Raw genomic sequence first — 27,976 nt, 5'->3', positions numbered from 1 at the left:
AGCACCCACGCCTGGCGGTTGCCGCCCTGTAACTCCAGCTTTCAAGGGATCCCAAACACATATAAAAGTAAAAATAAATCCTTAAAAACAGCAAAAAAGACTTCCTTTGAGATGACAGTTGCTCATGGTAAAAAAAAAAAAAAAAAAAAAAACGCAGACCGAAAGAAGTGACCAGCTTGTGGCTTGGACATTGGGTTTCCAGGCTAGAATCTCGTTTCCGGTGGCTTCTGACGTCACCTAACAAGCGCCGGAAATGATCTCGCGCTGCCTAGGAAACAGGACGCGGCCCAGTAGTAGCCAAACCTGAGAGCCGCACCCACCCTGTCGCCATGGAGCTTCCCTCAGGGCGGTGCGAGGATCCTCGCTCTTGTGATGATGAGTCGGACCCGGAGCCAGACCCGGACCCTGACGTTCAGGCTGAGGCCTACGTAGCCCGCGTGCTCACCCCACCCAAACCTGGCCTGACCCCGCGGCGCTCGTCGCTGCAGTCCACGCTCTCCGCGTCCCTGGACGCGCCGGAGCGAAAGGCTGTCTCCAGAGTCCCGCCCGTGCGCCTGCCGGGCCTGCTGAGCCTTCCCCCGGAGCTGCTGCTGGAGATCTGCGCCTACCTGGATGCGCGGGTCGTGCTTCATGTCCTGCCGTGCGTGTGCCAAGCACTGCACGACCTCGTGCGTGACCATGTCACCTGGAGGCTACGCGCTCAGCGCCGCGTACGTGCACCCTACCCAGTGGTGGAAGGTACGCACGCACACCCCGGGGAGCAGCAACTCCTGCCTAGGTCCGGCTTGGGGCGGTACCTGGGCTGCGGGGTGCGCACAGCTTCTGGAGCAGGCTTCAAGGAAAGGCTTCTGGAGTTGCCTAACCCTACTTGGATTCTTGACTTCCTCAGGCAGAGCCTGAACCTGGGATCTCTAACCTTAGAATTCAAAGATTTCCCGGTTTGGGCTTTGTTAGCAGTAAGGCCCTAGCCCTGATAAGAATAACTCTAGTAGGACTTTTTGGATTGTACTTGGAATGAGAATAGGGCCAAAGAATCTTTAGGCTCTGGATACAGCCTGAGACTCAAGCAGCAACTGGCTTGACAAAGCCCTTGACCCCTGGAATGTTGATCCAGGATAGGTGAAACAAGAGGTTCTGAGTCTCTCCCAAACCTGAACTAGCCTCAGGATTTAGAAATTGGGATCGTTGATACCTGGGTCTAGCCTGTCATCTTTTCTATTTTATTGTCTTATTTTGAGACAGGTTCTTATGTAGTCCAGGCTTGCCTTGTACTCCTGATCCTCCTCCTCTAGGCTTAGAAGTGCTGGGCTAGCTTGGCATCTTTGCAGAGCTCCTGTGTTATTTCTTCTGCCCTTGACTCCATTGGATTGTAAAGGAAAAGAAAACTTGAAATTGATGATTTTGAGTTTTGGGTTTGTTTTTTTTTTAAGGGTTGTATGCATGGAATTCAGAGCTTTGGGTCTGCTAGGCAAATGCTTTAATACGTGTTACATCCTCAGCAGAACTTTGATCCGGATGTTTCTGGGTCCTTAGGCTCTTGAGACAGACATATGACAAGCTGAATAGTTGATTACTCTGACCTATAAGAGTTTGATTCTGCAGATTTCTGGATTAAGGAGTTGACCTCCAATCCCTGGTCAGATTTCCAAATAGCTTTGATAAGAACAGGTGCTTGAACCTCATCCACACCATTGAAAGGGTAATCTGGGGTTTACATTCTGTCTTGGGAGGGAGGGGAAACTATTAGGGATAAAGCCAGGGCCCTTGGTAAATTCTTGACTGCTAAGCCACACTTTCCACTCTTTAGCTTCTGCCTTTTTTTGTTTTTGTTTTTGTTTTTGTTTTTGTTTTTTCAAGACAGGGTTTCTCTGTAGCTTTGGAGCCAATCCTGGAACTCACTTTGTAGACCAGGCTGGCCTCAAACTCACAAGAGATCCACCTGCCTCTTCCTCCCAAGTGAATGCTGGGATTAAAGGCATGTGCTGCCACTTCGTGGCGGCTTCTGTGTCTTAATGTGGCTTCCTGGTTTACAGTTAGAAGTTTAAGAACTGTGTCCTTGGATCTGGGTCAGGCCAGAAGGGGTAGTTAGTCTTGAGGTCCTGAAGAGGACCCAGAGTGAGGCTATTGTCACCTGGGCTCCAGTTGTGGGATGGAGGTTGAAAAGTGTAGTTTGGTTTCTTAGAGCTAGGGTAAGTATTCCTAGTATGGGAGATAGGTGGTCAGATAGCAAGGTCAGAGTCTGTGCCTGCTTGGGGTGGGGGGTGGCATCCAGGTGTCATTCTATCCAGGTCTGGTGAAGTTTGGGCTCCCAGCCAGGGCTGGACTTTCTCAGCTGATGCCCACTGACTATCCTGCTCATGGTACCCCATAGAGGAGGACTTTGACTGGCCAACTGCCTGCATCGAGTTGGAGCAGCACCTGGCCCGCTGGGCAGAGGATGGACAGCGAGCTGAGTACTTCTGCCTGGCTGATGGTCACTTTGCTTCCATTGATGCAGTGTTGCTGCTCCAGGTGAGGGGTTAGGTGGGAGGCCAGGAGAAGTAAAGGGTGGGGAACCTCCACAACATCTATCTCCATGCTCTCCTTCCAGGGTGGGGCACTGTGTCTGTCAGGTTCCCGAGATCGCAATGTCAACCTGTGGGACCTACGACATTTAGGGAAGGAGCCTAGCCGAGTTCTGGTGAAGGCCTTGGGCACCCAGGGCAATAGCACACACCAGGTGAACAATCTTGGGGTGCATGAAAGAGGCTGGGAGGGGGCTGCGACTCAGGGACTGGGATTTGATACCACATTGCATGGGTTTGACTCTGCCTGTGCTGTTGGTGTAACTAGTGATGAGTTAAGTTCTCACTGTTCAATGGGTGGTAAGATGAGGATGGGGAAGTATTAATGTGCATATGCCATCAATTTATTCTTTGGCACACAATAGGTGCTCAATAAGTTATCAGGTATACCTCGAGAAGCCCATTGCAGAACAGTTATAAAGCTGCCATCGGGTATCAGCTAGCCTTCAGTATGACTGTCCTAGCCCTTGAGGCTGCATGCTTAATTTGGTTGTTTGAGGCCTCAAACCTCCATCAGTGTGAGCCTCTGAAGGCTTTAACTGTAATGCTAATACTCTCAGGAAGCTAAAGGCAGATAGGATTATTCTGAGTTTGAAACTAGCCTGAGCTACATAATAAGTTTCAGGCCAGCCTGGACTGTAGAGTCAGATGGTTTCAAAGAGCAGAAGTGAAAAAACAAGCTATTGAAAACTGCTAGTGATAGAGCACTTGCCTAGAATGTGTTGAGGCTCTGGGTTCTATCCTAGCACAAAGAGAGGGGTGAGGGGCACTGAGAGAGACAGAGGTATCTCTAGATGCCAGTGGGGGATGTGTGGTCTTGTCACCAGGATCTGACAGGCTCGCAGACCCAAACCTTAACCTCACACACTGGGTTGCGTTGTGACTTCTTCAGTTGTTTGCCTCCTCCTCCTGACCGTCGGCTTTGCCATCTGTAGAATGGGAGTTGCGTGTGTTCCTGAAGTGTCTGTGAAAGCAGGCACGAGGGAGGAAAAGCTGTCTGGCTTTGAGTGAATCTCTTCATCTTTTGCACCATCCCTTACAAAAGCAAGAAGGTCCAAGCTTTCTCTTGGGCTTTGGGGAGGAGAGAGCCATGAGCTGTTACACAGCCCTCAAAGTGACTTGTGCCTGCTCCCACAGGGCTGGGTGTGGTCGCTAGCAGCACAGGACCACCGTGTGTGCTCCGGCTCTTGGGACAGCACTGTGAAGCTTTGGGACATGCAGGCCGATGGGCAGCAGTTTGGCGAGATCAAGTGTGAGGGGGCCCGGGCAGGGGGCCTGGGTGGGTAGGGCCCTGCCCAAGCCATCACCCCAGCCTTGTGTGCCGTGTGTCCCCAGGGGCAAGGCGGCCGTGCTGTGCCTCTCCTACCAACCTGACATCCTGGTGACTGGTACTTATGACAAGAAGGTGACCATCTATGATCCCAGAGGTGAGCCTTTAATTTAAGTGCTTAGAAGGCAAAGTGAAGCAGATCTCTGTGAGTTCAAGACCAGCATGGTCTACATAGTAAATTCCAGGCTAACCAGGGCTACACAGTGAGACTCAGGCTCAAAAACAAAACAAAAGAAACACAAAACAATAGAAAAGAACATTGGGCCTGGAGGGGAGTGGTGCAGGAGCTGAAGAGATGGCTCAGCAATTAAGAGCACCGATTGACCTTCCAGAAGACCTGGGTTGGGTGGGAGGCACCCACATGTTAGCTAACAACCACCTGTAATTCTGATTTAAGAGGATTCATTACCTTCTGGCCTTCATGGGCAGGGTATGCATACCGTACACACACACATGTAGACAGAACACCCATACACATAAAAAGGGAATCTCAAAAATTCAAACAAACAAACATTAAGTCATTTGAACAGGGAACATTGGTGGATAACATAACCATGTCTGCACTGCAAGTATTTTCTGTGTTTCTGTGATCCATTGTTCTTGTTCTAAAGGCCCAGAAATGTATTCCATTTTTTTGCTCATTTTGAGATAGACTCTGTTGCCCAGGCTAGCCTCAAACTCACTCTATATCTTAGGCTGGATTCTACCTATTTATCCTCCTGTCTCAGCCTTTGGGCTCCTCAGTAGTTGGGTTACAGGACTGCACTATGAGGCCTGGGTGATGATTAATCTCTCCTGTCCCCCATCCTGGGATAGAAGCCAAGTCCTAGTGCTTGCTAGGCTATGCCTGAGCTATATCCCCACCCCAGCCATGACTGAGTCATCTTACTCCATTAAACTGAAGGGATCCTGAAATGGACTTTGGCTTGGGTGGAATCAAGTGCTTGGCTTTGTGTTGGGAGAGTCTGGTGGGGTTGGAAGGAGACATGGCATGGAGGCAGGGCTAGGAAAGGATAAAAGCCTTTGGGTCCTGGATCCAGGTGGGTGCTGAGGGGAGGAGAGTGATTGGTAAGAGCCAAGAAGGTAGAAGATTTTCCTAGGTGTGATACTGGCCAAAGTCTCTGAAATGCTCTGATACCCTCCATCCTCCTTGGCCTATCATCCCACTCTAGCTGACTTGGCCCTAGTGAAGAGCCGGAGGCTGCACTCAAGCGCTGTGCTAGCGGTGCTGGCAGATGACAGGCATATCATCTCGGGCAGTGAGGACCACAGTCTTGTGGTATTTGATCGCCGAGCCAATAGTGTCTTGCAGCGGCTGCAGGTGGGTTGCCCTTCCCAGTAGCTTCGAGGAGGACTGCAGCCCGGCTTGCCATTCCTAAGTTTCTCTATGCCTTGTCCTTTCCACAGCTGGACTCCTATCTGCTCTGCATGTCTTACCAGGAGCCCCAGCTCTGGGCGGGTGACAACCAGGGCCTGCTGCACGTCTTCGCCAACCGAGATGGTTGCTTCCAGCTTGTCCGGGTCTGCTAGGACCCTTGTCTGTACCTCCCCTGTGACTCCTTGGGTGTGGAGGGCTAACCATGGGAGAACTCCACCTGAGTGTCACCCATTATTTCTCCCCTAGTCCTTTGATGTGGGTCACCAGTCTCAGATCACAGGGATCAAACACTCTCTGGGGACTTTGTACACAACATCTACTGACAAGACCATTCGGGTAAGAACACTGGCCCATGCAGACTCCCCCTCTGGCCAGGGCACATATCCTGACCTCTACCCCTTACCCTTCTCAGGTTCACGTGCCCACAGACCCACCTAGAACCATCTGTACCAGAAGCCACCACAATGTGTTGAATGGGGTAAGGGCCTGCCCCATATAGCCTGCTGGCCTACCAAGAACCCATGACATCTCCTAATTCCACTGTCACTGCTCCCCAGATCTGTGCTGAGGGCAACGTGGTGGTGGCTGCCTCTGGTGGCCTGTCATTGGAGGTCTGGAGGCTGCTGGCCTAAACAGCTGGATGGATATGCCTGGATATATACTGCCTGCTGAGGCTGCACCTAGGCCTCAGCTCTGGAGGACCTTCCTGCGATTGGTGCTGCTTCTGCCCTGCTCCACAGGCCTGGGGCAGAGGAAGCCCTAGGGCTGGGCCCACACCTGTGCCTGTGGAGGTGACATTCTGGTTTTAGCCACACAGGGGGCTATTCCCTACCTTCCACCCTTGGGTTGTTTTGTTTTGCTTGTTGAGAACAGGGTCTTAGTAACCCAGGCTGGCCTCATACTCACTATGAGGCAGGCCTTGAATGCTTGATTCTCCTGCCTAAGTCTCCAAGTGTTGGAATAACAGGTGCACCACCAAACCTGGATGATCCCTGTTTTGTTAGGATTTGGGTGCTTCTTTCCCACAGGAGAGTGAAGGAGAAATAAATGACCGACTGTGCAATTGTTGGGAACTGGAGTGTGAGCTTTGTGTTCTGTGACTGGGGTTGTACATGTGACTGAGTGGGAGGAGTACCATGTTAGGGCTGGGGTGCCTGCTGCTCTGTGTGTGCATGCCCTCAAGGACTTAGCTTTGTGAGGTGTTTGTGGTCTATGTGGCATGTAGACTCTGACTCAAATCCCCAGTATAGGTCTATATGGAAGGAGAAGATATCTGCCCCAACCACCCTGTAGGTATCTGGCAGGGGGCCATAGTGTGGGTTTCTCCATGCAGAGCGCTAGGTGTGCAGCTATGTGTGGCTGTGGCTGTGGCTGGAAATGGCATGGAAGGAAGCCTGACAGGTGTGCACTGATCCCCGAAAGCTGTAGTACCCCTCAGCCTCCTGCTTGAGCACACACAAGTTGTAACACAGGAGCAGTCATGTTTATTGAGGCCCTGGTACTCAGGGTCATAGGGTAGTAGCATTATCGGGGGGGTGGGGTGGGGGAGTGTCATAGGATAGCACAGGGCTTCTTTTCCTTGAAAGGGTTGGTGGCAGCTGGGATGCCCACAAGGAAGGGATCAGTCTTGGCCTGCTCCGTGCAGAACTGCAGCAGATCTGTGGCTGCCTTGGACACCTGCAGACCAATCAAGTCAGCCACATCTGGGTGTCCACCTGTTCCCTTGCCCAGATGTGTCCACTCTAAGCCTGCCCCAACCCTTACCTTTATGCGATTGATGCCTGCTTCCATCCGAAGTTGCTCCACTGCCCGGCGGGCCTGTCCTATGTCACTGCCGGTGGCTGCCTTGCTGGACATCTGGGAGAAGGTAGCAGGGATGTGCAAGCCTGAGCTTCCAAGCTTCTACAAGTCCTTCTGGGTCCCTGGCTACTCTGGGTTCCCGCACGTTCAGATACCTCAGCTGAAGACTCCTGAACACGTTTGGCTTCCTGCTCCAGCCTCAACTACCCTCAGGCTCCCTCCTCAATACTGGCTTCAAATCTTCAACCCCCTTCCCAGTCCCTGGGGAGACTTTGAAGCCAGGACCCAGTGAAATGTCACCAGCAACAACAGCAGCAGCTGCTGTGACAGAAGGGGTCCAATACCCAGGAGGCCCAGGGGCTGCTTTGGTGTCACATGTTTCTTGGATCCCCTGAGGTACTAGGCAGCTTGGCTGCAGGCATTAGGATGTGGGACTCTTACTTGCTGGGTATCTGTGGACTGTTCACAGCAGACCTCTCTCCCTGCTTCTGCCACCCCATGCAGGCTGTGTGTGTTCCCTGCCTGGCTGGGTTCTTCTCTGAACTCCAAACTGTGTTTTTCTTTTCTTCCTTTTTCTCGAAACAGTTTCTCTGTAGCTTTGGAGTCTGTCTTTGGAACTTGCTCTACACACCAGGTTTGCCATGCCTGTCTCTGCCTCCTGAGTGCTGGGATTAAAAGGCGTGGGCCACCACTGCCCAGGCCTCACCCCATTTTTTTTTAAATTTATTTATTAGTTCTAGGTAGGGAACAAGCCTGTTTCACATGTAAGTCCCTTCTCCTTCTCCCTCTCCCTCCCCTACCCCCATCCCTCTTCCCCCAACCCCATCCCATCCCCTACCCCATCCGCCCACCACTCCCCAGGCAGGGCAGGGCCCTCAACGGGGGCTCTGCAAAGTCCACCAAATCTTCCTGTGCTGATCCTGGGCTCTTCCCCATGTGTCCAGGGCCAGAGTGTAACCCTTCACGTGGGATGGGCTCTCAAAGTCCCTTCTTGCACCAGGGAAAAATACTAATCCACCACCAGAGGCTCCCTGGAGTGCAGAGGCCTCCTTATTGACATCCATATTCAGGGGTCTGGATCAGTCTTGTACTGGCCTACCCGACAGCATCTAGGGTCGATGTGCTCTCCCTTGTTCAGGCCAACTGTTCCTGTGGGTTTCTCCAACCTGGTCCTCACCCCGTTTTTAAAAAATATATTTTAATGGGGTTTTGAGGCAGGGTCTTCAAAGTGACTAAGTAGCCCAGGCTGACCTTGCCATCATGCCTGGCCTGACATTACTCTTGTGTTAGACCTCTTACTATGTTCACCCCTAGACTTGCATCCCCCAGCTGCTCAGGCACCCATCTCCAGGGTCCTCGTCCTTCTCCTTCCAGTGCCTCCATATCTAACTGCCTCAGGTACCATCATACCAGCCTTTTGGTTTTTTGTTTTGTTTTTTTTGAGACAGGTTTCTCTGTGTAGCCCTGGCTGACCTGGAACTCACTTTGTAGACCAGACTGGTCTTGAACTCAGAGATCCATCTGCCTCTGCCTTCCTGGGCTTAAAGGTGTATACCACCACTGCCTGGCCATATCAGCCTTTAAGTGATGTTCTCTGGTTCCTGCTCTTATTGGTTTTTTTGTTTGTTTGTTTGTTTGTTTGTTTGTTTGTTTTTTGTTTTTTCAAGACAGGGTTTCTCTGTGTAGCTTTGGAGCCTATCTTGGCACTCGCTCTGGAGACCAAGCTGGCCTCGAACTCAGAGATCCACCTGCCTCTGCCTCCCAAGTGCTGGGATTAAAGGTGTGTGCCACCAACGCCCGGCTTCCTGCTCTTATTGTTCATGTCACCTGTCTTCCTCCCCAACCTGACTCACTGTCCTGAACCAGTACAGTCCTCTATGTGTCATTTGCCAGCTTTTCTCTGCCCTGCTCTGGCTGTTTTGAGCATGCTGTGGTGCACACCTGTGACCCTGTCACTCTGGAGGCTGGCTTGGACTACACAGTAAGACCCTATCTCAAAACAAAACAAAACAAAAACAATCGGGGTGGGGTGACTGGCACCGTGTGTATTCCAAGCTACTCTAGAGGCTGAGGTGGGAAGATTGTTTCCTGAGAGCCAGGAGTTAGCAGCCTGGGCCACAGAAGGACCCTGTCAAGAAAATAAAAAACCTGCCCTCTACCTGCTGCTGTGCAGCCTCTTGCAGTAGATATATCCTCTGCAGTCCACAGGGTGCTGCCGCCAGCCCAACTCTTGGAATTACTTTGTTATTTATATGATCAATACCATGATTATCATTCAGACAGGGGCTGGCTAAATATCATCTAGACTGGTCTTTCACTCCAGGGCCAAGGCATCCCTCTGCCGCATCCTCTTGAGTAGCTGGGACTCTAGATACTCCCAGCATACCCAGCCTCTTAGTATCTTTTCCCCTTATCCCTCAGGGATTACTCTGACACTGTTTTCTGCCTGCCTTTCCGAAGTGTATGAGCTTTGAGATGCTACAACAAATACCACAGACTGAATTGTATAAGCAACAGTAATTGTTGGCTGAGTGGTTGGAGGTCAAGGTGCTGGTTTTGGTTTCTCTAGAGACTGTTGTTTCATCAACTGCTTTTAAAAAAGTATTTTAAAATTGCATTCATTATCCCAGCACTCAGGAGGCAGAAGCAGGCTGATCTCTGTGAGTTGAGGCCAGCTAGGTCTAAATAGTAAGTTCCAGGCCAGTCAGAGTTATATGGTGAGACTGTCACAAAAGTATTTGTTTGTGTTGGGGTGGGGTGCATGTGGAAATCAGAGGACTACTTTCTGGACTCTGTTCTCTCCTTATACCCTATGGGTCTTGGGGATTGAACTCAGGTAGCCAGGTCCTGACAATGACTTTTACCCAGTGAGTCGTGACCTCACCAGCCAGGAGGTCAACTTCTTGCTGTGTTCTTACCGCTTCTTTCCTCTGCATGAAATCACTGGTGACTCAGTGTTTATCTGAGCATAATAGCTATTACTATCTTAATCAGAGCAGTTCTGGCTACCTACGATCAACACTCAAGATTGAACCTGTTCCTCATAAAAGGAGGGAGTGCAGGCCGGCATCAGACTCTCACCTGGGAATTCAGCCACTTTCCCTCCTGCATGCCACCCTAGAGGTGTGCAATTCTCTCCAGCCACATGTGGCATTGGGCAGTGCTAGTATATGTAAGAGGTTACCTGAAGTGGGGCCCTCTATGCATCTTTGTAGGAGTAGTGTCTCTGAAATCTTTATATTAAACAGGAATTTTCTAGGTCTTCTGGCCTTTGCCAAAATGCCATGTGTTTGGGATTTTTCTCCAATCGCTTCTCCCTTCAGCTAGGGTTACCAACTCCTCTTTCCACCTTCATATTTGAGTGTGAGTGTGTGTGTGTGTGTGTGTGTGTAGGCCAGAGGACAACCTCAGATGTCATTCTTTAGGAGACATCCATCTGGTCCCCAAACCTTTTATTTTGTGCATGTATGAGCATGTGCATGCATGGTGTGCTTGTGGAGGTCAGAAGACCATGTGCCTTTGGCTACTGAGCCATCTTACAAGTCCCCAGGGATCTACCTGTCTCTGCTACCCCAGAGCTGGAAATATTGGCACTGCCCTCACAGCCATTTTTTTTTTAAATTTGTGTTCTAGGAATTGAATACATACATCCAATTCACACTCTTGCAAAGCAAGGGCTTTACTGACAGCTATTTCTTTTACCACACCATCCCCTTATGTTGAGTTATGGTCTCACTCTATTGTTCAGGCTGATCTGGAACTTGAGATTCTCTTGTTTCTATCTCTTAACGGCTGGCAGGTGTGTGCCCTGAGCCTGGCTTAACCACAATTTTCTGTTGCATCATTCAGACTATGGGACATCAGGAGGGCAGAGGTCTTGTTTACTGTTGGAGCTCAGTGCCCAGTACTGAGATTTTTTTTTTTTTCCCCTCCGAAACAGGGTTTCTCTGTGGCTTTGGAGGCTGTCCTGGAACTCGCTCTTGTAGACCAGGCTGGTCTCGAACTCACAGAGATCCACCTGCCTCTGCCGCCCGGTGCAAAGAGCACTATTTAGTGTAGACTACGCAAATTACAGAAGAATAGGTGCTCCTGTCGCTTCTTGGGGTACAAAGATGATAGCCATGCCTCCCTCCCACAAAGGACCCGTGGTTCAGTGGAAGGTGACGGGTGTGGCTGGAGGGGGACTTGGGAAGGCACCAAAAGGAGTAGCTATTCCCTTTGACAAGAGGCTGCCTGATGCCCTAAATCCTGTCTGAGGGCTCTGTCTTAGGAATAGTCACCTCACTCATACGGGGCAGGAATATTTGGACAGACAACTTTCAAAGGAGGCACTTTCATCCGCTTTAAACTGAGTCCGTTTTCAGGGAATAACGGCAGTGTACGGAGCACAGGCGTAAAATGGCCGCTACCAGGACTGCAGGCGCGATCGAAAGTCACGTGACTAAATAGCTTCCGGTCGCCCCGCCCCGCCCCCAGGCTCTCCAGTCCCATTTCCTGGACTCGGGCCGACCACGCTGAGCGAGAGGTTCGGCGCGTCCCGAGGCAGCGAAGCGGCTGTGAGTTGTGAGCGGCCGCAGGCGCATGGAGGGGACCCCGCAGGGGGTGGCGCCCGCCGCGGCGTTGGCCGCTGTGCTCAAGCACAGCTCGGCGTTGCCGCCCGAGAGCGCCCAGGTGCAGGGTTACGACTTCAACCGCGGCGTGGATTATCACGCCCTTCTGGAGGCCTTCGGCACCACCGGATTCCAGGCTACCAACTTTGGACGCGCGGTGCAGCAAGTCAACGCCATGGTAAGGCCGGGTCCGCCCAGGAGCGGGACGAGAGGGTGGGCCGCCCCGCCAGCCCGCGTTCTCTCCTGAGTGTCCTGTAAATTTGTGTTCTGGGATGGGGGGATAGGGGTTAATAGAAGAGCATTACAGGAGGAGCTTAACGCCCGGAGAGCCTTGGAGTCACTTTTCCCAGTGTAAGGAGACTTGAAAAGAAGACACTGTGTGGTTCCTAGTGACATCCCTAAGTGACAGACCTGGACTGGGGAAGGCAGGGCTAGGATCTGCACAGCGGCTGTGCTTTGGTTTTGAAGTAGTCCTGAATCCTTGAGTACAATCAAACTCTGGAATCCAGGCCGCCTGGGGTTCCTCGACTGAGGTTTGGAGTCAGTGCAACTTTGCTGTGCCCTCCCTCACGTGCAGATTGAGAAGAAGCTGGAGCCGCTGGCACTAGGTGAAGACCATCATGAGGACCTGACGAAGAGCCGCCGCCCACTCACAGGCTGCACCATTTTCTTGGGCTACACATCCAACCTCATCAGTTCAGGCATCCGTGAGACCATTCGCTACCTTGTGCAGCACAACATGGTGAGTCCACACTATGTCTGTGGCCTCAACCTCCTTGGGCTAATGGATAATAAGGTTACTGCTCATTTCAGAGAAATGGAGAGGGGTCTGAAGAGGTTCAGAGGTTAAGAACCTGCTGAACTTGCTGCTCTTGTGGAAGAAGGTCTGGGTTTGCTTCCCAGCACCCATGAGGTGGCTCACAAATGTCTGCAGCGCCATTTCCAGGAATGTAGGGAAAACACCGCACATATTAAAAAAATTTTTAAAAAAAGGATGTTAGGAGATGGATGTTTGCTTTTGGATGCTGGCAGTCCTTATGCCTGCTGAGTGGTGAGATCACAGGAGTGTGCCACTTTTTCTGGCTATGGGTCTGCTCTAAGCAGAGGAACAGACTTGGGGTCAGGATGAGCTCAGGCTGATGGTAGGAGTGCTGCTGCTTACAGTCAGGGTCAGTGTTGTTGCCTGTGACTACAGGTGGATGTGTTGGTGACCACGGCTGGAGGTGTGGAAGAAGACCTCATCAAGTGCCTGGCACCCACATATCTTGGCGAGTTCAGCCTCAGTGGGAAGGAGCTCCGGGAGAATGGGATCAACAGGTGGGCCCTGAGTAGTGATGGGGGCAGGGAAGCTGGACTGAGGGTCGTGATGACTGATGCCCATGTGCCTCCGATCCCCAGGATTGGGAACCTGCTGGTGCCAAATGATAATTACTGCAAGTTTGAAGACTGGCTCATGCCCATTCTGGACCAGATGGTGCTGGAGCAGAACACAGAGGTAGGGCTGGAAGGGTTCAGGAAGACCTACATAGGAGAGTCATAAGACATATATGGGCTAATACTGATGTTCTCTTCTTGTAGGGTGTCAAGTGGACACCATCCAAGATGATCTCCCGGCTTGGCAAGGAGATCAACAACCCAGAATCTGTGTATTATTGGGCCCATAAGGTGGGTTGGTAGGGATGACATTCCTAGGCTTTGGCATGTGCTGACTTGTTTTGTCTTTGCAGCCACCTGGGAGTCTCTATAATTATTCTTAGTCTTCCCAGACTTAGATGAGGCGTGTCAAACAGAGGCTAGGTAATCTGTCTGTTGGATGAAGGGTTCTGATATCCTAGCTATGCCCTCACACTATTGGGACCACTTAGGTGTAGTGCTTAAGAACTCACTGGGGCCTGACCCAGGGTACCATGCTTCCAGAGACAGTGGAGTTCCAAGAGTGGAAACTAATGAACCACTGCTCAGAGTGCAGACACCTTCTTAGAGGCATGTACAGTTTTCCTCTCATCTGCCTCATGTCCACCAGAGAAGTCAAGCAGCCTGGTCGGGTTGGGAGGGAAGGAGGGAAGGAGGGAGGGATGCCACTGGTTGGCATTTTTTCTGGGTTTGAGCTGTAGCTAACTGGTTGTGTGTCCACACCAGAACCACATTCCTGTGCTGAGCCCTGCGCTCACAGATGGCTCACTGGGTGACATGATCTTCTTCCACTCCTACAAAAACCCAGGCTTAGTTCTGGACATCGTTGAAGGTGAGATGCTAAGGGCCTGGGAGAAGAGGGAGGAGGGCCCAATGAGGCCAGATGCAGACACAGCTCTCTCTCTCAGACCTTCGACTCATCAACATGCAGGCTATTTTCGCCAAGCGCTCTGGGATGATCATCCTTGGTGGAGGTATGGTCAAGCACCACATTGCCAACGCTAACCTCATGGTGAGTGGGGTGGCCCTTGGCAGGTGTCTCTTTTGCAGACATATGGCATGCTAGGCATGGACTACAGCAGTGGACCAGATGGGCCATAATCCCTGTCCTCTTTGGAGTTACTTTGGGGTGAGGCAGTCAGACAGTAGTAAGTGACATGCATGTCAAGTGGCAATAATTCTAAGGACATAAGTAATGTCAGTCAGGCAAGGTGACTATAGTCCCAGCTATTTGGGAGACCGAAGCAGGATGATGGCCTGTACATAGTTCAGGGCCAGTCTGGAATGCTATAATGTGCAAGGAGTGTCTGTTTAATAAAGGGAATGTTGGAAAAGGCTTCTGGAAAATGTGACCTTGAGCAGACATTGTTCAAGAGATGCCTCTCACAGGCCTTATGGTTGTGTATGGGGGGAAGAGCATTCCCAGCAAGTGCAAAGGCCCTGAGGCATCGGAAGTAGCCGAGGAACAGTTTGGGCGAGGAGTGGTAAAGACCTGGGGGTCTTTACCTCTGCAGTGCTAGCTGGGCCTGTGGCATTGAGGGTAGGACTCAGGAGCTTGCAGAGGCCCTCTGGTGGCTGTGGGGTGAGAGTGGTGGGTCTGAGTGGTGCTGTGGGAAGAAAAGGTTTGTTGCAGCTATAGCTGAGCACAGGGTGTTGACTACAGCTTGGCTATTCTCTGTGATTTTTCGAGGTCAGCCCAGTTTCTTTGCTGACCAGACTGGTCTTGACTCCCTTGGATCAAGGATCCTCCTGCTTTCCTCTGCCTGGTAGCTGGAATCACAAGCCTGTGTTAGCATAGCTGGCTCGAATGTCCCTTAATCAAAATGCTGGGTAATACCAACCAGTGTATTGGATAGGTGTTCTGTTGTTTTATGTTTAAAATTTCAGATAGTTACATATACATTTTGGGGCAGGAACCTAGAAGGAAATCATGTCCACAATGACATATAGCTTGAAGATAATTTATTTTTAATTATGTGTATGCACGTGTGCCTATGTACACTTGTAAGTAAAGCACAAGTGCCCGCAAGAGTCTAAAAGAGGGCATTGGATCATCTGGAGCTGGAGTTACACATGGTTGTGAGCCACCTGACATGTGGGAATTGAATTCAGTTCCTGTCAGAGCATGAAATCCTCTTAATCACTGAGCTCTCTTCTCTCTCCAGTCCTATATACTGTTCTTACTTTGCCTGTGGTTTAACTGACTTGTCACACAGGTGTTCAGAAGTAGTACATTTTGGCTTTGGAGGGACAGCTTGTACCCAGAGTTGATTGTGTTGGAAATATGGACCATCTCACCTGCCCAGTAACTTCAGGCACTGATGGGCCCTTCCTAGAAGCTCTCATGGCCTTCCTCTGTGTCATACTCCAGCCTCTCCTGGGTTCTGGTATTTGTCTGTGGTTTTCTGATCAGCCTCTACTCTGCCCACAGCGGAATGGGGCTGACTATGCTGTCTATATCAACACAGCCCAGGAGTTTGATGGTTCAGACTCGGGAGCCAGGCCAGATGAGGCTGTCTCTTGGGGCAAGATCCGGATGGATGCACAGCCAGTAAAGGTACAAACTGGCTGCCTAGGGTGAGTCCATGGGCAGTGGCCATGGGTCCCATGGTTCACCCAGGTTCCTTGCAGGTCTATGCTGATGCTTCTCTGGTCTTCCCCCTGCTGGTGGCTAAGACATTCGCCCAAAAGGCAGACGCCTTCACAGCTGAGAAGAATGAGGACTAAGAAGATTGGAGAAGACCGGGGGTTCTTGTCATACCTTTATTTATTACCTTTACACTTCAGTCCCTCCCTGGGCCCACCCACTTCTTGGTCAGCAGCATCTCTAGAATAAATTGTCTTTGTTGGGTCTTCTGAGTTGGTGTGGGTCCTTTGGCTTGGTGTCAGATCCCTAAGCATCAGCCTGCTCCACCCTCTGCCTCATAGGTCTCTTCTCGCCAGTACTGGATGCTGACACCCATGGCTGTCAGCAGGCAGGATTCCGTGGGATGGTAAGCCAATGACTGTACCACACTAGAACCCACGGACAGGGCCAGTACCAGGGCACCCTAAGGAATGAATGGTGGGGAGCAATTACTAGTGATCAGGCTATCTCCCTGAGATCCAGCCTGAAGTCTTCAGTTACCCTGACTTCTTTTGATGGTGCTGAGAATGCTAGGCAAATCTTGCCACTGAGCCACATCCTCAGCCCAGACTCCTAGCCTTGGGCATAGAAAGGTCCCGGCACAGTCTTCCTTGTGGTTCCACCTGAATGTTTCTTCTTAGTCTTGGTGTTCCTTTTTTGGGGTACTAGGGACCTGAGGCTTGTACATAACTAGGCAAGTGCTTAAAACTGTTCCACCCTGGCCTATAATGGCTTCTCAAATACAACAGACATACAGACCAAACTACAGCCCTCTGGAGCTCTACCTCCAGGTGCTTAAGTATCCTGGGAGTCTCTTATACCTCACTCACTCTTTTTTTTTTTTTAAATAAAGATTTTATTTATTTATTTATTATGTATACAACATTCTGCTTCCATGTATATCTACACACCAGAAGAAGGCACCAGATCTTTTAACAGATGGTTGTGAGCCACCATGTGGTTGCTGGGTACTGAACTCAGGACCTCTGGAAGAGCAGTCAGTGCTCTTAACCTCCGAGCCATCTCTCCAGCCTGCCTCACTCACTCTTACCCTCTTTTAAAAAAACAAAAACACAAAGGGCTCTGTAGTCCCAGGCTGGCCTCATACTTGCAGCAAATGCTGCTGCTTTTTTTTTTTTTTTTTTTTTTTTTTGAGACAGGGTTTCTCTGTAACAGCTTGGGCTGTCCTTGAACTCAGAGATCCATCTACCTCTGCCTTCCAAGTGCTGGGATTAAAGGCGTACCCCACCACCATTCGACTCAGCAAACCTTTCTTTATTTGCAATATAGTGCTGGGATTACAGGCTGTCTTGGAACTCAGTGTCTTTCATAGCCTCACCAGTTGCTGGATTACATGCATGTTCTACAGGGGACCCTCTTGGCACTGCCTTCAGACTCTAGAAGTGCCTGTTCTGCTTCTTGCTCCAGGCCTGTCTTGTTCTGAGTTCACTGTTCTCTGACATTCTGGGCACTAGCAGGCCTACTTGGCAGGCCCAGTGATTGTTATTTGCCTTACACCCCATAGTTACAATACTATAGTTCCTAACCTCATACTTTGTGTACCTTTGTGTGCCCTTCAAGGTTAATTTTAGTCAGGAGTTTTAGAAGTTGACAGACTGTTCTTGTTACCTTAGTTCCCAAAGCAAGAGCTCGTCTCTGGGGTTCCATAGTTTCCCCAGTCTTCTTACTGAGCTTAATTCTGCTGACTGGACCCCAACAGTGATATCTCCTTCTTGGAGGCCCTAGAACCCTGATCTCACTAAGCTAATGGTCCATTTCCCACTTGGGGCATATCAGGTTTAAAGCCGTATGAAGCCCACATGCAGATCAGGTTTTCTTGGGTGATGCAAGCCCAGGCTTGGTGCCCCGCACTGGCTCTTCTCATGCTTTAGTAGCTCAGCCTGGCACTTACAGCTCTGTCTGACCTGGAGCCAGCTACAGCCACCACCTTCTCCAGGTTCCTTAGCATATGCTGTTTCTCTTATTGAATTTGCTACCTTCTTTTACCTCCTTCCTTCAAACTCCAGCCTGGGAGGCTGAGGCAGGATAAATTCAAGCCCAGTGTGGGGCTACAAAGTGAGACCCACCTCTACACTCTATGCCAGAGGTCCCAGCTCAAATACCTAACATTACTGCTCTCTTCAGACCTGAGAGTAGCTGAGGTAAACATATAGCTGATGCCCTGGCAAGGAGTGAAAGGGGAAGGCTTACCTCTACCAGGTCCCAGAAGAACACTTTCCCATCCTCAGAGCAGCTGACCACATGTGTGTCACGCTCACTCAGGCAGCAGTCTAGCTTGTACTTCTGGTTCTTATGGCCAACATACCTAGCAGTAGAGGTGGGTGGAATTGAGGGGCTTGTTCCTTCTAGCCTCAAAAGTAGGGTGAGGGGGAAAGGCCAACCAAGGAGACTTACTCGCCCAGCAGTTCCCCTGTGTCTTTATCTAGAAGCCGCAAAGTAGAGTCCAGGCTGGATATCAGAGTGCACTGACCATCCTGGCTGAAGCAGGTGCAGGTGATGGGGCCTGGGAGAGAGTATGGCAGGCAGGTGAATCTGGATGCTCTTGTCTGCCCCATCATCTGCCTTGATTGTCCTGCTGGGACCCGAGACCACACTCACTGCCCACGTAGTCTGAGAAGACCTGCCCCATCCTTAGGTCATAGCGCCTCACTCGACCATCCACAGAGCTGCAAGAAAAAGTAGAAGCATTACAACTATTTACTCCATGGGCAACCTGTGTCCCCATGCATTTTTGGCTATCTATGAAAGTGTGAGCAAGGGAAAAAAATGCTCTCTTGTTTTGTGACTTAGGTCCAGGGGACAATTTGGTTCCATTCAAAGACTGTGCCCTCTTTTCCAAACCCCCAGAGCTCTCTAGATCTGCATCGGCACAGCAGTCAACCCTGTCTGTCTCTGTCTACATCCACATTTGACCAACTGCAGCTCAGGACTATTCTTATAAGACTATTATGTTTTTTTTTTTTCTTTTTTTTTTTTTAAAGATTTTATTTATTTATTTATTATGTATTCAACATTCTGCTTCCATGTATATCTACACACCAGAAGAGGTCACCAGATCTCATAAGGGATGGTTGTGAGCCACCATGTGGTTGCTGGGAATTGAACTCAGGACCTCTGGAAGATCAGCCAGTGCTCTTAACCGCTGAGCCATCTCTCCAGCCCCCTTTTTGGGTTTTTTGACAACAGAGTTTCTCTGTGGCTTTGGAGGCTGTCCTGGAACTAGTTCTTGTAGACCAGGCTGGTCTCAAACTCACAGAGATCTGCCTGCCTCTGCCTCCCAAGTGCTGGGATTAAAAGCATACACCACCACCTCTCGGCGTATTATCTGTTTTTTTTAAGACAAGGTTTCTTTGTGTAGCCCTGGATGTTCTAGAACTCACTCTGTAGACCAGGCTGGCCTCTTAGCATACACAAAGCCCTGAGTTCCATCCTTAACACACAAACCACGACCATGTATTAGGATGTACAGGCTCAATGAAAGCTATTTTACAGAGGGCTGGAGCAGCCTAAAGTTTGCTGTCCTTGGTAGACTCTAAAACCAGCCTACTGCAGATAACAAAGCAACTGCTCTCAGGGTGTGATTCCTTTCCCACTTCCAGTCTTATTCTTACATGTATGAAGCTTTCTGCCTGGAATCTCCAATCCTTAGTGCCCAGGCCCACCCAGCAGCTTTCATTGCCTTTTTTGAGACAGAATCTCATAGAGCCCTGGCTCATCTCCTTTCACCATGTGACTGAGGCTGTCCTTGAACTCCTGCTGGGTTACAGGTGTCCTATCACATTTAGCTCACCAGGAAACTTTCAAAGCACAGCCACTTCGTTCCAATCTTTCCCTCAAAGAAACATGGCCTTTCACTACTCTCAGAAAATTATATGTTTGCTGGGAGGCAGGCGGATCTCTGAGTTCAAGGCCAGCCTGCCTGGTCTACAAAGCTACACAGAGAAACCCTGTATTTTGCCTGCATGTATGTTTGTGTACCATGTGCATGCCTGGTGCCTGCACAGGTTAGAAAAGGGTATCAGATTCTCTGGAACTGAAATTACAAACAATTGTAAGTCATCATATGGGTGCTGGGAATTGAACTTATGTTTCTTTGGAAGAGAGGCCAATGCTTTTAACTACTCATCTCTCCATCTCCCATAGTTAACAAAACTAACCTCTATGCTCAGCTTTTTGGGATCCTTATTTTGACTTACAGAATGAAATGTTACCTGAGCTGGGCCAGGCTTTGAGGTACAGCACTCAGGAGGCAGAGCTGGGAGCACCGCCACAAGGCCAGCCTGGTTTATATAGTGAGTCCCCGTCTCAAAAAACAAAGCAGATCTAGGCTAGGGTTCAGCATGGGGTTTGTGGGGGTATTTTTTGTTTTGTGTAACAATCCTGGCTGTCTTGGAACTTGCTTTGTAGACCAGGCTGGTCTTGAACTCACAGAGATCCGCCTGCCTCTGCTTCCCAAGTGCTGGGATTAAAGGGGTGTGCTACCACTGCCTGGCACGATGGGGTTTTTTAATGTGCATTCTGAAGGGACCAGACCCTCACTCAGCCCCTCCCCCCCCTTTTAGCAGCCATGACAGGCTACAGAAAAGGCATGTAGACCTCTGACTCAGCACAAAGACACAAAGAAACTCCAGATTCCCCCTCCCTCCAGCCTCCTAGATGCTTGGTTCCTGGGAACTGTTTGGCCACAAAAGAAACTCCAGGGGAGACCAAAAACTCCCCTGTAGTCTTCTAAAATATATTGGTATTTGTGAACAACAGGCCACCTGCAAGTAACAAGACAAAGCCATAGAAACCACAGAATGTCCCCTCTCAGCACTGACCAATGAAAATAATTGGCTCACGGGTATTTCATGCCAAAATATGACTTTGAGAAATTCCCCTTATTGTTCACAAATGTTAACCAATCAGAAACCAACCCATCTACTGATGTCAATCTTGTGATTTTCTTCCCTTTAAATTCTGGCAATAGACAAGGGACTTTGCTTCCTCTGGTGGTTGCTTCATTAGCCAGCTAGACGAGAGCCCTGTCATGGTTGGATGAACCATAAACCTTGCTTTTACAGTTTGGTGGGTCTGTCTCCCTGGTGGTCTCTTTGGGAATCCTCTTGACTTGGGCACAACATTTGTGGGCTTGTCCAGATCCCCCAGGAACCCCCCACCCCACCCCCAAGGGTTTAAACTCCAGCCTGACAAGTAAATGTTCTGTGTTTGTCAGATTTCTGTTTTGTCTAGGCAAGCTCTACTTTCTGTTTCTGGCTGTAGGAGGTTTGGCTTATGTTTCCTCTCCAGCTGGTTGGGTGACTGGTTATGCAGGTTTCTATATCTGTCATGGTCCTCTGCTTGCTTCGGTTGGTGAGTTCTGTTATCCGTTGTGCTGGCCTGGTATGTTGTGTCCTGAGTTCTGTGACAGATTTGTGATTTTATGTTTTTGCTGCGGTTTGCTAGCGGACAATCTGTAGGAAACAGGTCAGAGCCTTGGCAGACGTGTCTGTAAGGCCAGGCCTACAGAAGCTGAGATGTCCCAGCTTCTGGTCTTCTAGCCTGGGTGGGGATCCCACCATCTGAATCTAAATTTGGGTGGAAATCTGGCTAATTAAGCCACCATCTGAATCTGAGTAGCTACTAGGGAGCTGTCTGTAAATCTAAAACTTGCAAGTCTTTGAGATGGGCCCCTTTCTTTTGTCTAAGTGCTGTGTTTGTTTGTCTGTCTTGTCTTGATGGTACCAACAGTATGGACCTGACTGGGATGCAACCTAACATGGGACATACACCTTCCTCCTCTCTAGATCTCTGCCTGACTCATTGGAAGGACATAAAACAGAGAATCTGGGATTATGGCTGAAAATGTTGGAAAATTTTTTCTTTTCCTTTCAGGAACACTGGCAGCCAATGACACACTGTGTTCACCAGTGCTGCTCTCCTCCCCTTCTTCCTAATTATCCCAGTCTGTATACTTTAAGAAGCTTTAACTTTAAAAGTCAAAGATACATTATGTTTGGGAAGAAAATTATACTTTTGCTTCCACAAAAAAAGGAAAGATATATGGATTTTAGTCATTTATGATGGTTGCACACAGCAGCTCCCATGAGAGATGGATCACCCCAGCTACTGGCTGCGGGCCAGTACTCCCCTGCTAGCCTTGGGCGGCTAGCAGCCAACTTGAGCAGAGCAGCCAAGGTACAGGTTTTAATGTTTAATATGATATTAACCACCCTTCTGTGTGCTAGTCTTTTGCCATCTATATGTCCTTGACAATGAAATGTCTGTTCATGGCTTTTGTCCATTTTCTACTTGGATCATCTGTTCATGTCACTGTTAAGTTTTATATAGGTTCTCTATCAGACGTGTGGTTGCTTAAATTTTTCACATAACTTGTACCAGGAAAAAAAAAAGTACATTTAGCAACCCTTCATGCATGGCCAGTCACTAACAGAGATATGGGGCTGGGAATGTACCTCAGTAGGTAGAGCAAGAGACTCTTGTTTCTGACTTGTGCCTTCTCCCCTTTTAAGGAACAATAAAATCTACTCTGTTAATTAGGGTTTTCTGTTCTAAAAAAATTATGTAAACTTTATAATTTAAGTCACCCAGGTGATAATGGTTTTAAAGGCATAAAGGGTATTTTTTTTTTTTAATATTTTTTAGAAACATTTATTTATTCATTATGTATAGTGTTCTGTCTGTATGTTTGCCTGAAGACCAGAAGAGGGCACCAGATCTCATCATTGCAGATGGTTGTGAGCCATCATGTGGTTGCTGGGAATTGAACTCAGGACCTCTAGAACAGCCAGTGCTCTTAACCTCTGAGCCATCTCTCCAGCCAGGTACTTTATTTTTGCTATGAGTTACCCCCTTCCCTCAGCCTGGGCAAAGGGACAATCTAGCCAGCTTCTGCTGACAAACTGCTGCCAGACATAATTCATTTACCTTTTTGCCTTTTATTTCTGTCACTGGCAGTTTTCTTCTTTCACTAGCTCTGTTGCACATGGCTTGTTTACGGAATGTGCCTTTCCAGGGCCCGGTAGGGCACACATCTCATGCAAAAGCCCTGGCTGTTCCATCGACAATGGATCTGCATTCTTGTCCCTGATAGTTTTTAGTTACTCTGTCTCTTTAAATGTCCTGTCTGATTGCTAAGTTAAAGCCAGCTACAGTCAGGCTGGAGGGCTCTAAGTAAAACACCCCTCCACAGCCTCTCAGTTTAAATCCAGTTCTCCAGACCGATCCTGTACTAATGTCATTATAGCCATATTAAATATAGAAAAAAAATTTGTAACAGGTATAAACCTTACACAGTCCCCTGTATATGTTTTCAAAAGTTAAAACAAATAACTACAAACAAAGTTGTCTATCCAGATTTACCTAGACAACACTCTTAATGCTTTTGGAGATCTGCAGAATATTGGCATTTAAATTCTGACTAAAAAAACTTGTGATATCAGACACAGAATCCCAGATCCTGACAGTGATCCAAAGTCTCCAAAGAAGATTACAGGACACCTCGATATCTGCACAATGCTGACCAGGGGGCAGGATGTCCTGATGCACACTTGTTGCCAGGACCTAGCCCAGGCAAGCGACAGGACATTGGAGAATTGGTTGTATCCCTTTTGCCTAGACAAAATAAGGTCAGTCTCTTCTATGTCCCTCTTCCACAGAGAGAAAGAAAACTCTCACCTTATGGGCCTGGTAAAGATTGATGCTGTTCTTCTGATACTCCAACACTATAGAGACTTGGGTATGGCTAACTGTATATGGACTGGTCCCTGTCATTTTTTAACTGTACAGTATTTATTCTTCTCAGATCTTTGAAAATATTAATGGTTGTCAGCTTGGCAACATCAGGCAGCAGCTAGATCCTTCCACAAGGCTATACCCAGCTTGGTAACTCATTTTATATATAAAAATCAAGCCTTGATATGGCTCCTTATAAGGGGGTCTGAAGATACAAGTACACATAAATGTTAAGGGTCTAAAAAATGATTTAGATAAATAATTTAAAGACATAAAAATGGTTTTAAATTATTTTCTCCTTCTATAATACAAAAATTCAGAGCTTAACATTTAATAAAATTCCAATAAGCTGATAAAACAGTGACTACCTACTGGTCAGTCACAAGCTCAAGGTTTTTAGATTTATTTTGGTTGTCATTTAAATATAAACTTAAAGGGCTTTTCATCAGGCCAAAGACACCTCTGTCCAATCCAAACCTGACAGAAGAAAAATGTATATGCTTCTACCCAAATCTGTAGATTTTACTAGGACTCAAAGGTGTAAGTCTGTTCCTGCTGTTTTACAGATACCCAATATCTGCTTTTTCTATTTCAGTACAGATTGGTAATGCTAATATGTCTAAAACTTTTATGTCCATTCATATAGGCTTCAGAGATCAAAAGTCATAAATCTGGGAGCCACTTCTCACAGGTCAAAAAGACTCCAGATAAGTACAACTTTTGTTATCCCACATGTCTGTTCCTGAGGATGGGATTTTCTCCTCTGGTCTCGGGACTCCTGACCTTCCTGATCACTAAAACTATAAACCTAAGAGTCTGATTAAGTACATAAGTCTTAACTTCTGTTTCCAGTTTAAACATGTCTCAAACAGGTTTCCATTTCTGGCAGATGCATCCGAGCATCAGTTGCTGACTACAGCCTGCTCCTAAAGACTTTGAGCTTTGGACTTGGCTATGGATATGAATGGGTCCAGCCGATGTGAACACTCCTTGTCTCTTCAACAGAGTCTGCCAACCAGATGCTTCTGATAAATACCCCATTGCCTAAATTCCCTCTTTGCCCCCCCACCCCACCCCAAACAGGGTCTGTGTAGCTTTGGAGCCTATCCTGGCACTCGCTCTGGAGACCAGGCTGGCCTTGAACTCACATTGATCCGCCTGCCTCTGCCTCCCGAGTGCTGGGATTAAAGGTGTTCACCACCAAAAGCCCTCTTTGCTTTTGACTAGCATTTCAGCCTGCTTAGGCCCCTGACTATGACACCTCAAAGTCAGCAGGAAGCAGCACAAAAAATATGTTGCCCCTTTTCCCTGGTAGAGATGCTAAGTCAAAAGAAAACTCCCTTACATAGGGAACAAGATGACAATAAAAATTGTCCACTAGTAACCCAAGATTGGTGGTCTCTTTGGGGATCTCCGTGACTTGGGCACAACACATTCATGTTTTGTCATGGGTGTTAGGTCACTTGGAACTGGAGTAACAGACAGTTATGAACTGCCATGTGGGTGCTGGGAATTGAGCCTGGGTCTCCTGGGAGAGCAGTCAGTGATCTTAACCCTGGAGCCATCTCTCTGCCATCCGCCCCCTTTGTTTTAAAGACAGGATTTCTCTACATAGCCTTGGCCATCCTGGAACTCAACTATGTAAACTAGGCTGTCCTCAAACTTAGAGATCCAAATGCCTCAGCCTCCCGAGTGCTGGGATTACAAGGATGTGCCACCATGCATGTCATGGTTCACTCTTACAATCTCAGCACTTGAGAGATAAAGACAAGAGGGTTAGGAATTAAAGTCCACCCTGGGTTACACAAGACCCTGTCTCAGAAAAACAAGCCATGGCCACTATGGTCTCCAGTGGCACCAGGGTAGGAATAAGCATCTGGACCTACTCACCCTGCCAGGATCTCATGGTCTGACACCTTTACACTGGATATGCCATCTCTGGCTTCATCTAGCGTCTGCACTGGCTCAGGCTTCCGAGAACGGCAGTCCCAGCATCGGATGCTGGAATCGATAGAACCTGTAAGGCCAACATGAAGGTGAGGTCAGGTTTGGCTCTCTGGGCAGCAACCAGTTTCTAGCTGTCCAGACCCCTAGACTCACCAGACAGGATGACTGTGGCCTCTTCGTTAAATTGAACGGTGTTCACCTTCTGAGGAACAAGAATTACTACTTTAGAGGAGGGGGTTTTTGGAAGATTGGGATAAAGGACAGATTCGTGGTTCAAGTTAGAGGACTGGTAGGGGAGGTGAAAAGATTCTTGGGGGAAACTGCCGGGGTATAGGAGTTGGGCACACAGGGAAGACTAATGGAAGGACTTTCCTCGTACCACCTACACGCTAATATGGATCTCCATAACGCACACGTTAATGGGGTCTTCTGGCTTGTACTCACTCCAGCGTGGCCCCGAAATTTGCGCACGACCTGTCCAGTTGCCACATCCCACAGCACCACCGTCTTGTCCCCACCACCAGAGCAGAGATGGCTGTTGTCAAAAGAGCTGGCGGGCAGGAAAGGGAAGGTTAATATCAACTCCTGATCCTAGCCTCTGCGTTCCTTACGCCAGCCTGGCCTCGTGCTCACCCGGCTGCATCCAGCACTTCGTAGCCGTGGCCACTGTACGTCCGCAGCAGCGTCCCACGCAGCGGGTTCCACAGCTTTAGGGTTTTATCGCTGCCGCAGGTCAGGCAGTAGTTGCCATCCACTGGGGAACAGCAGGAGTGGGTTACGGGACCTCCAGCCTCAGGAGGCGGAAGGTCCAGGATGAAGACGAGGACGCTTACCATTAAATCGCACCGCTCTCACTGCGCCCTGGCCGCAGTCCAGCGTCTTCAGCCGTTTCTGCGGCAGCTCCGGGGCCCGTGGCTTTGGCTCAGGAAAAGCCATACTTCCAATGCATTAGTCCACTACCCGCATTGCTGCAGTCTGAACTGAGACTGCCTTGGCTTCCAGGCGTTCAAAACCCTTGCTGTGGTGTAACATTATTATTGTCCCCCAGGATGTATTTCCTGCTTCACACTTCCGTGTTCAAATTTTCATCGCGTTAATGACAGTGTTGGGAATACTGAAGGCTCCTTTCAGTTTTTTCTATATTGCCTACTTTCCAGGAGCTATTCTGGGCTGTTTCTTCTTCTCCATTCTCCGGCTGAGAGCAGTCCTGGTCACCGCCACTGGGAACAGAAGCGCTAGGCTACTGGTGTTACTCTAAAAGCCACCCTTCATTCTCACGCCGGAAGCTGGTGTTCTAGCAGTGAAAGGTACGGTGTGGTCTTCAGTTCGCTATGTCCACCAACAATATGTCCGACCCACGGAGACCCAACAAAGTGCTGAGGTGAGCAGTCCAGCAAATCATGGCAAGGCGTTTCTGGTTGTGGCCGTGGGCCCAGGCCAAGTTGTCAGCCCTGGTGGGGCTTGATCGCTCCTGACCCTTGAACATGTCGCAGGTATAAGCCTCCGCCGAGCGAGTGCAACCCAGCTTTGGACGACCCGACGCCAGACTACATGAATCTGCTAGGCATGATCTTCAGCATGTGTGGCCTCATGCTTAAGGTGGGCGGGGTTGAATCTGTCTGCGCTTCTCTGGCTCCTCCTGAGAATGAAGCCCGGGGGCGGGTTCAGACAGAGGCGGGCTTCTGGCGGAGCTGGAGGTGGTGGGGGCTGAGGTCAGCGGGAGCGGGGCCATGGTGACGCCTCCAGCGTAGGGGAAGTTGGGGTTGCAGTTGATGAGTACATAACAGCGGTCTGAGGGTGGGGAGTGACTTTGAAGGGCAGGGTCCTTGGCATGTGGGAATATGATGGGGTCGGAGATAAAGGGTACACAGACATGAGGACTTTTTTATAGCATCCTTCTCACTGATTCCATCTTCCCACCCACCTTTCTTCAGCTGAAGTGGTGTGCTTGGGTTGCTGTCTACTGTTCCTTTATCAGCTTTGCCAACTCCCGGAGCTCGGAGGACACGAAGCAGATGATGAGTAGTTTCATGTGAGGATCCTGAGTACAGGGGGTGGGGTCCCATGCCTACTATCTAGAACTGACACCTCTTTTTTGTCTCAGGCTCTCAATCTCTGCCGTGGTGATGTCCTATCTGCAGAACCCTCAGCCCATGACGCCCCCTTGGTGATGTCACCTAGAGGGCTTGGATCCAGGACTCCTACCCACCTTCTCTCTGGTCTAGCCTTTGGCTGCCTCCAACCTGCCCTTAGCTGCTGTCCTTAAACTTGCCTGAGTGTTGTCTCTGGTCTCCCAGTTGAATGGAGGGAAGTTGGCCCTTTCTTTTGGGGTCCTGCTTCTGTTTTGACAAAGGGGTAAAACCACAGACTTCCCCTTTATCTTCCCTCCCCTGGTCACTGTTATGGGAAACACTGTTCATGTTCCTAAGTATTCACTAGTTTTCTTGTTGAAATCAGTTGATATAAAATTTTCCACTCTGTATGGCTTGTATTCTCTTTTGTTCATGGGTGCTGCTCTGCCCAGGAAAGACCAGCCTGTTGTAACTCCCTCCC

At 49.2% G+C, this 27,976-nt stretch overlaps 5 protein-coding genes across 7 annotated transcripts; 3 read left to right on the top strand and 2 right to left on the bottom strand.

Moving 5' to 3' along the window:
* The first annotated feature begins 243 nt into the window (after positions 1-243).
* Fbxw9 (F-box and WD repeat domain containing 9) lies at positions 244-6,345 on the top strand. 2 transcript variants are annotated; one of them, XM_027406275.2, is made up of 10 exons: positions 247-738; positions 2,372-2,511; positions 2,591-2,719; positions 3,702-3,814; positions 3,900-3,991; positions 5,067-5,215; positions 5,302-5,415; positions 5,519-5,608; positions 5,685-5,750; positions 5,830-6,345. In XM_027406275.2, the coding sequence occupies exons 1-10, from the start codon at positions 330-332 to the stop codon at positions 5,902-5,904; spliced, it is 1,377 nt and encodes a 458-aa protein (XP_027262076.1). In that variant the 5' UTR covers positions 247-329; the 3' UTR covers positions 5,905-6,345. The 2 variants fall into 2 exon arrangements, with proteins under 2 accessions (XP_035298420.1, XP_027262076.1); XM_035442529.1 differs by lacking the exons at positions 5,685-5,750; positions 5,830-6,345 and having other exon boundaries at positions 244-738; positions 5,302-5,431; positions 5,519-5,657.
* Positions 6,346-6,823: 478 nt separating this feature from the next.
* On the bottom strand, positions 6,824-7,174 carry Gng14 (G protein subunit gamma 14). Its single transcript, XM_035441404.1, has one exon. The coding sequence runs from the start codon at positions 7,127-7,129 to the stop codon at positions 6,824-6,826; it is 306 nt and encodes a 101-aa protein (XP_035297295.1). The 5' UTR covers positions 7,130-7,174.
* Positions 7,175-11,559: 4,385 nt separating this feature from the next.
* On the top strand, positions 11,560-15,954 carry Dhps (deoxyhypusine synthase). Of its 2 annotated transcripts, none has more exons than XM_035442528.1 (9): positions 11,560-11,860; positions 12,260-12,424; positions 12,878-12,999; positions 13,081-13,177; positions 13,261-13,347; positions 13,822-13,927; positions 14,004-14,107; positions 15,527-15,652; positions 15,772-15,954. In XM_035442528.1, the coding sequence occupies exons 1-9, from the start codon at positions 11,654-11,656 to the stop codon at positions 15,820-15,822; spliced, it is 1,065 nt and encodes a 354-aa protein (XP_035298419.1). In that variant the 5' UTR covers positions 11,560-11,653; the 3' UTR covers positions 15,823-15,954. The 2 variants fall into 2 exon arrangements, with proteins under 2 accessions (XP_035298419.1, XP_027262079.1); XM_027406278.2 differs by having other exon boundaries at positions 11,562-11,860; positions 15,727-15,954.
* Positions 15,845-26,499, bottom strand: Wdr83 (WD repeat domain 83). The gene is made up of 9 exons (XM_027406279.2): positions 26,257-26,499; positions 26,057-26,177; positions 25,868-25,973; positions 25,577-25,625; positions 25,367-25,493; positions 18,341-18,408; positions 18,137-18,245; positions 17,933-18,047; positions 15,845-16,145 (listed from the first exon to the last, which is right to left on the bottom strand). The coding sequence occupies exons 1-9, from the start codon at positions 26,357-26,359 to the stop codon at positions 15,996-15,998; spliced, it is 948 nt and encodes a 315-aa protein (XP_027262080.1). The 5' UTR covers positions 26,360-26,499; the 3' UTR covers positions 15,845-15,995.
* A 102-nt stretch (positions 26,500-26,601) lies between these two features.
* On the top strand, positions 26,602-27,905 carry Wdr83os (WD repeat domain 83 opposite strand). The gene is made up of 4 exons (XM_027406280.2): positions 26,602-26,804; positions 26,917-27,022; positions 27,358-27,455; positions 27,528-27,905. Exons 1-4 carry the CDS (start codon positions 26,755-26,757, stop codon positions 27,592-27,594), a joined length of 321 nt encoding a protein of 106 aa, XP_027262081.1. The 5' UTR covers positions 26,602-26,754; the 3' UTR covers positions 27,595-27,905.
* The last annotated feature ends 71 nt before the right edge of the window (positions 27,906-27,976 follow it).

Source organism: Cricetulus griseus, chromosome 3 (genome assembly GCF_003668045.3).
Source record: "Cricetulus griseus strain 17A/GY chromosome 3, alternate assembly CriGri-PICRH-1.0, whole genome shotgun sequence".
Lineage (NCBI taxonomy): Eukaryota > Metazoa > Chordata > Mammalia > Rodentia > Cricetidae > Cricetulus > Cricetulus griseus.
Note: the sequence above shows the minus strand (reverse complement) of the source record. Positions and strands in the feature narration are given on the sequence as shown.

What these genes read in the sequence shown, in the direction of transcription:
- Gng14 (XM_035441404.1), bottom strand. Translation starts at nt 7,129, where the DNA reads ATGTCCAGCAAGGCAGCCACCGGCAGTGACATAGGACAGGCCCGCCGG.
- Wdr83 (XM_027406279.2), bottom strand. Translation starts at nt 26,359, where the DNA reads ATGGCTTTTCCTGAGCCAAAGCCACGGGCCCCGGAGCTGCCGCAGAAA. An exon ending in GGCCACAGTCATCCTGTCTG is followed by an intron (nt 25,494 to 25,576) that starts GTGAGTCTAGGG and finishes TTGGCCTTACAG; the next exon opens with GTTCTATCGATTCCAGCATC. An exon ending in ACAGGGGAACTGCTGGGCGA is followed by an intron (nt 18,048 to 18,136) that starts GTAAGTCTCCTT and finishes CTCTACTGCTAG; the next exon opens with GTATGTTGGCCATAAGAACC.
- Wdr83os (XM_027406280.2), top strand. Translation starts at nt 26,755, where the DNA reads ATGTCCACCAACAATATGTCCGACCCACGGAGACCCAACAAAGTGCTG. An exon ending in AGACCCAACAAAGTGCTGAG is followed by an intron (nt 26,805 to 26,916) that starts GTGAGCAGTCCA and finishes AACATGTCGCAG; the next exon opens with GTATAAGCCTCCGCCGAGCG. An exon ending in TGTGTGGCCTCATGCTTAAG is followed by an intron (nt 27,023 to 27,357) that starts GTGGGCGGGGTT and finishes ACCTTTCTTCAG; the next exon opens with CTGAAGTGGTGTGCTTGGGT.
- Dhps (XM_027406278.2), top strand. Translation starts at nt 11,654, where the DNA reads ATGGAGGGGACCCCGCAGGGGGTGGCGCCCGCCGCGGCGTTGGCCGCT. An exon ending in CGGGAGAATGGGATCAACAG is followed by an intron (nt 13,000 to 13,080) that starts GTGGGCCCTGAG and finishes TCCGATCCCCAG; the next exon opens with GATTGGGAACCTGCTGGTGC. An exon ending in AGTTCTGGACATCGTTGAAG is followed by an intron (nt 13,928 to 14,003) that starts GTGAGATGCTAA and finishes TCTCTCTCTCAG; the next exon opens with ACCTTCGACTCATCAACATG.
- Fbxw9 (XM_027406275.2), top strand. Translation starts at nt 330, where the DNA reads ATGGAGCTTCCCTCAGGGCGGTGCGAGGATCCTCGCTCTTGTGATGAT. An exon ending in ATGCAGTGTTGCTGCTCCAG is followed by an intron (nt 2,512 to 2,590) that starts GTGAGGGGTTAG and finishes CTCTCCTTCCAG; the next exon opens with GGTGGGGCACTGTGTCTGTC. An exon ending in CTACTGACAAGACCATTCGG is followed by an intron (nt 5,609 to 5,684) that starts GTAAGAACACTG and finishes TACCCTTCTCAG; the next exon opens with GTTCACGTGCCCACAGACCC.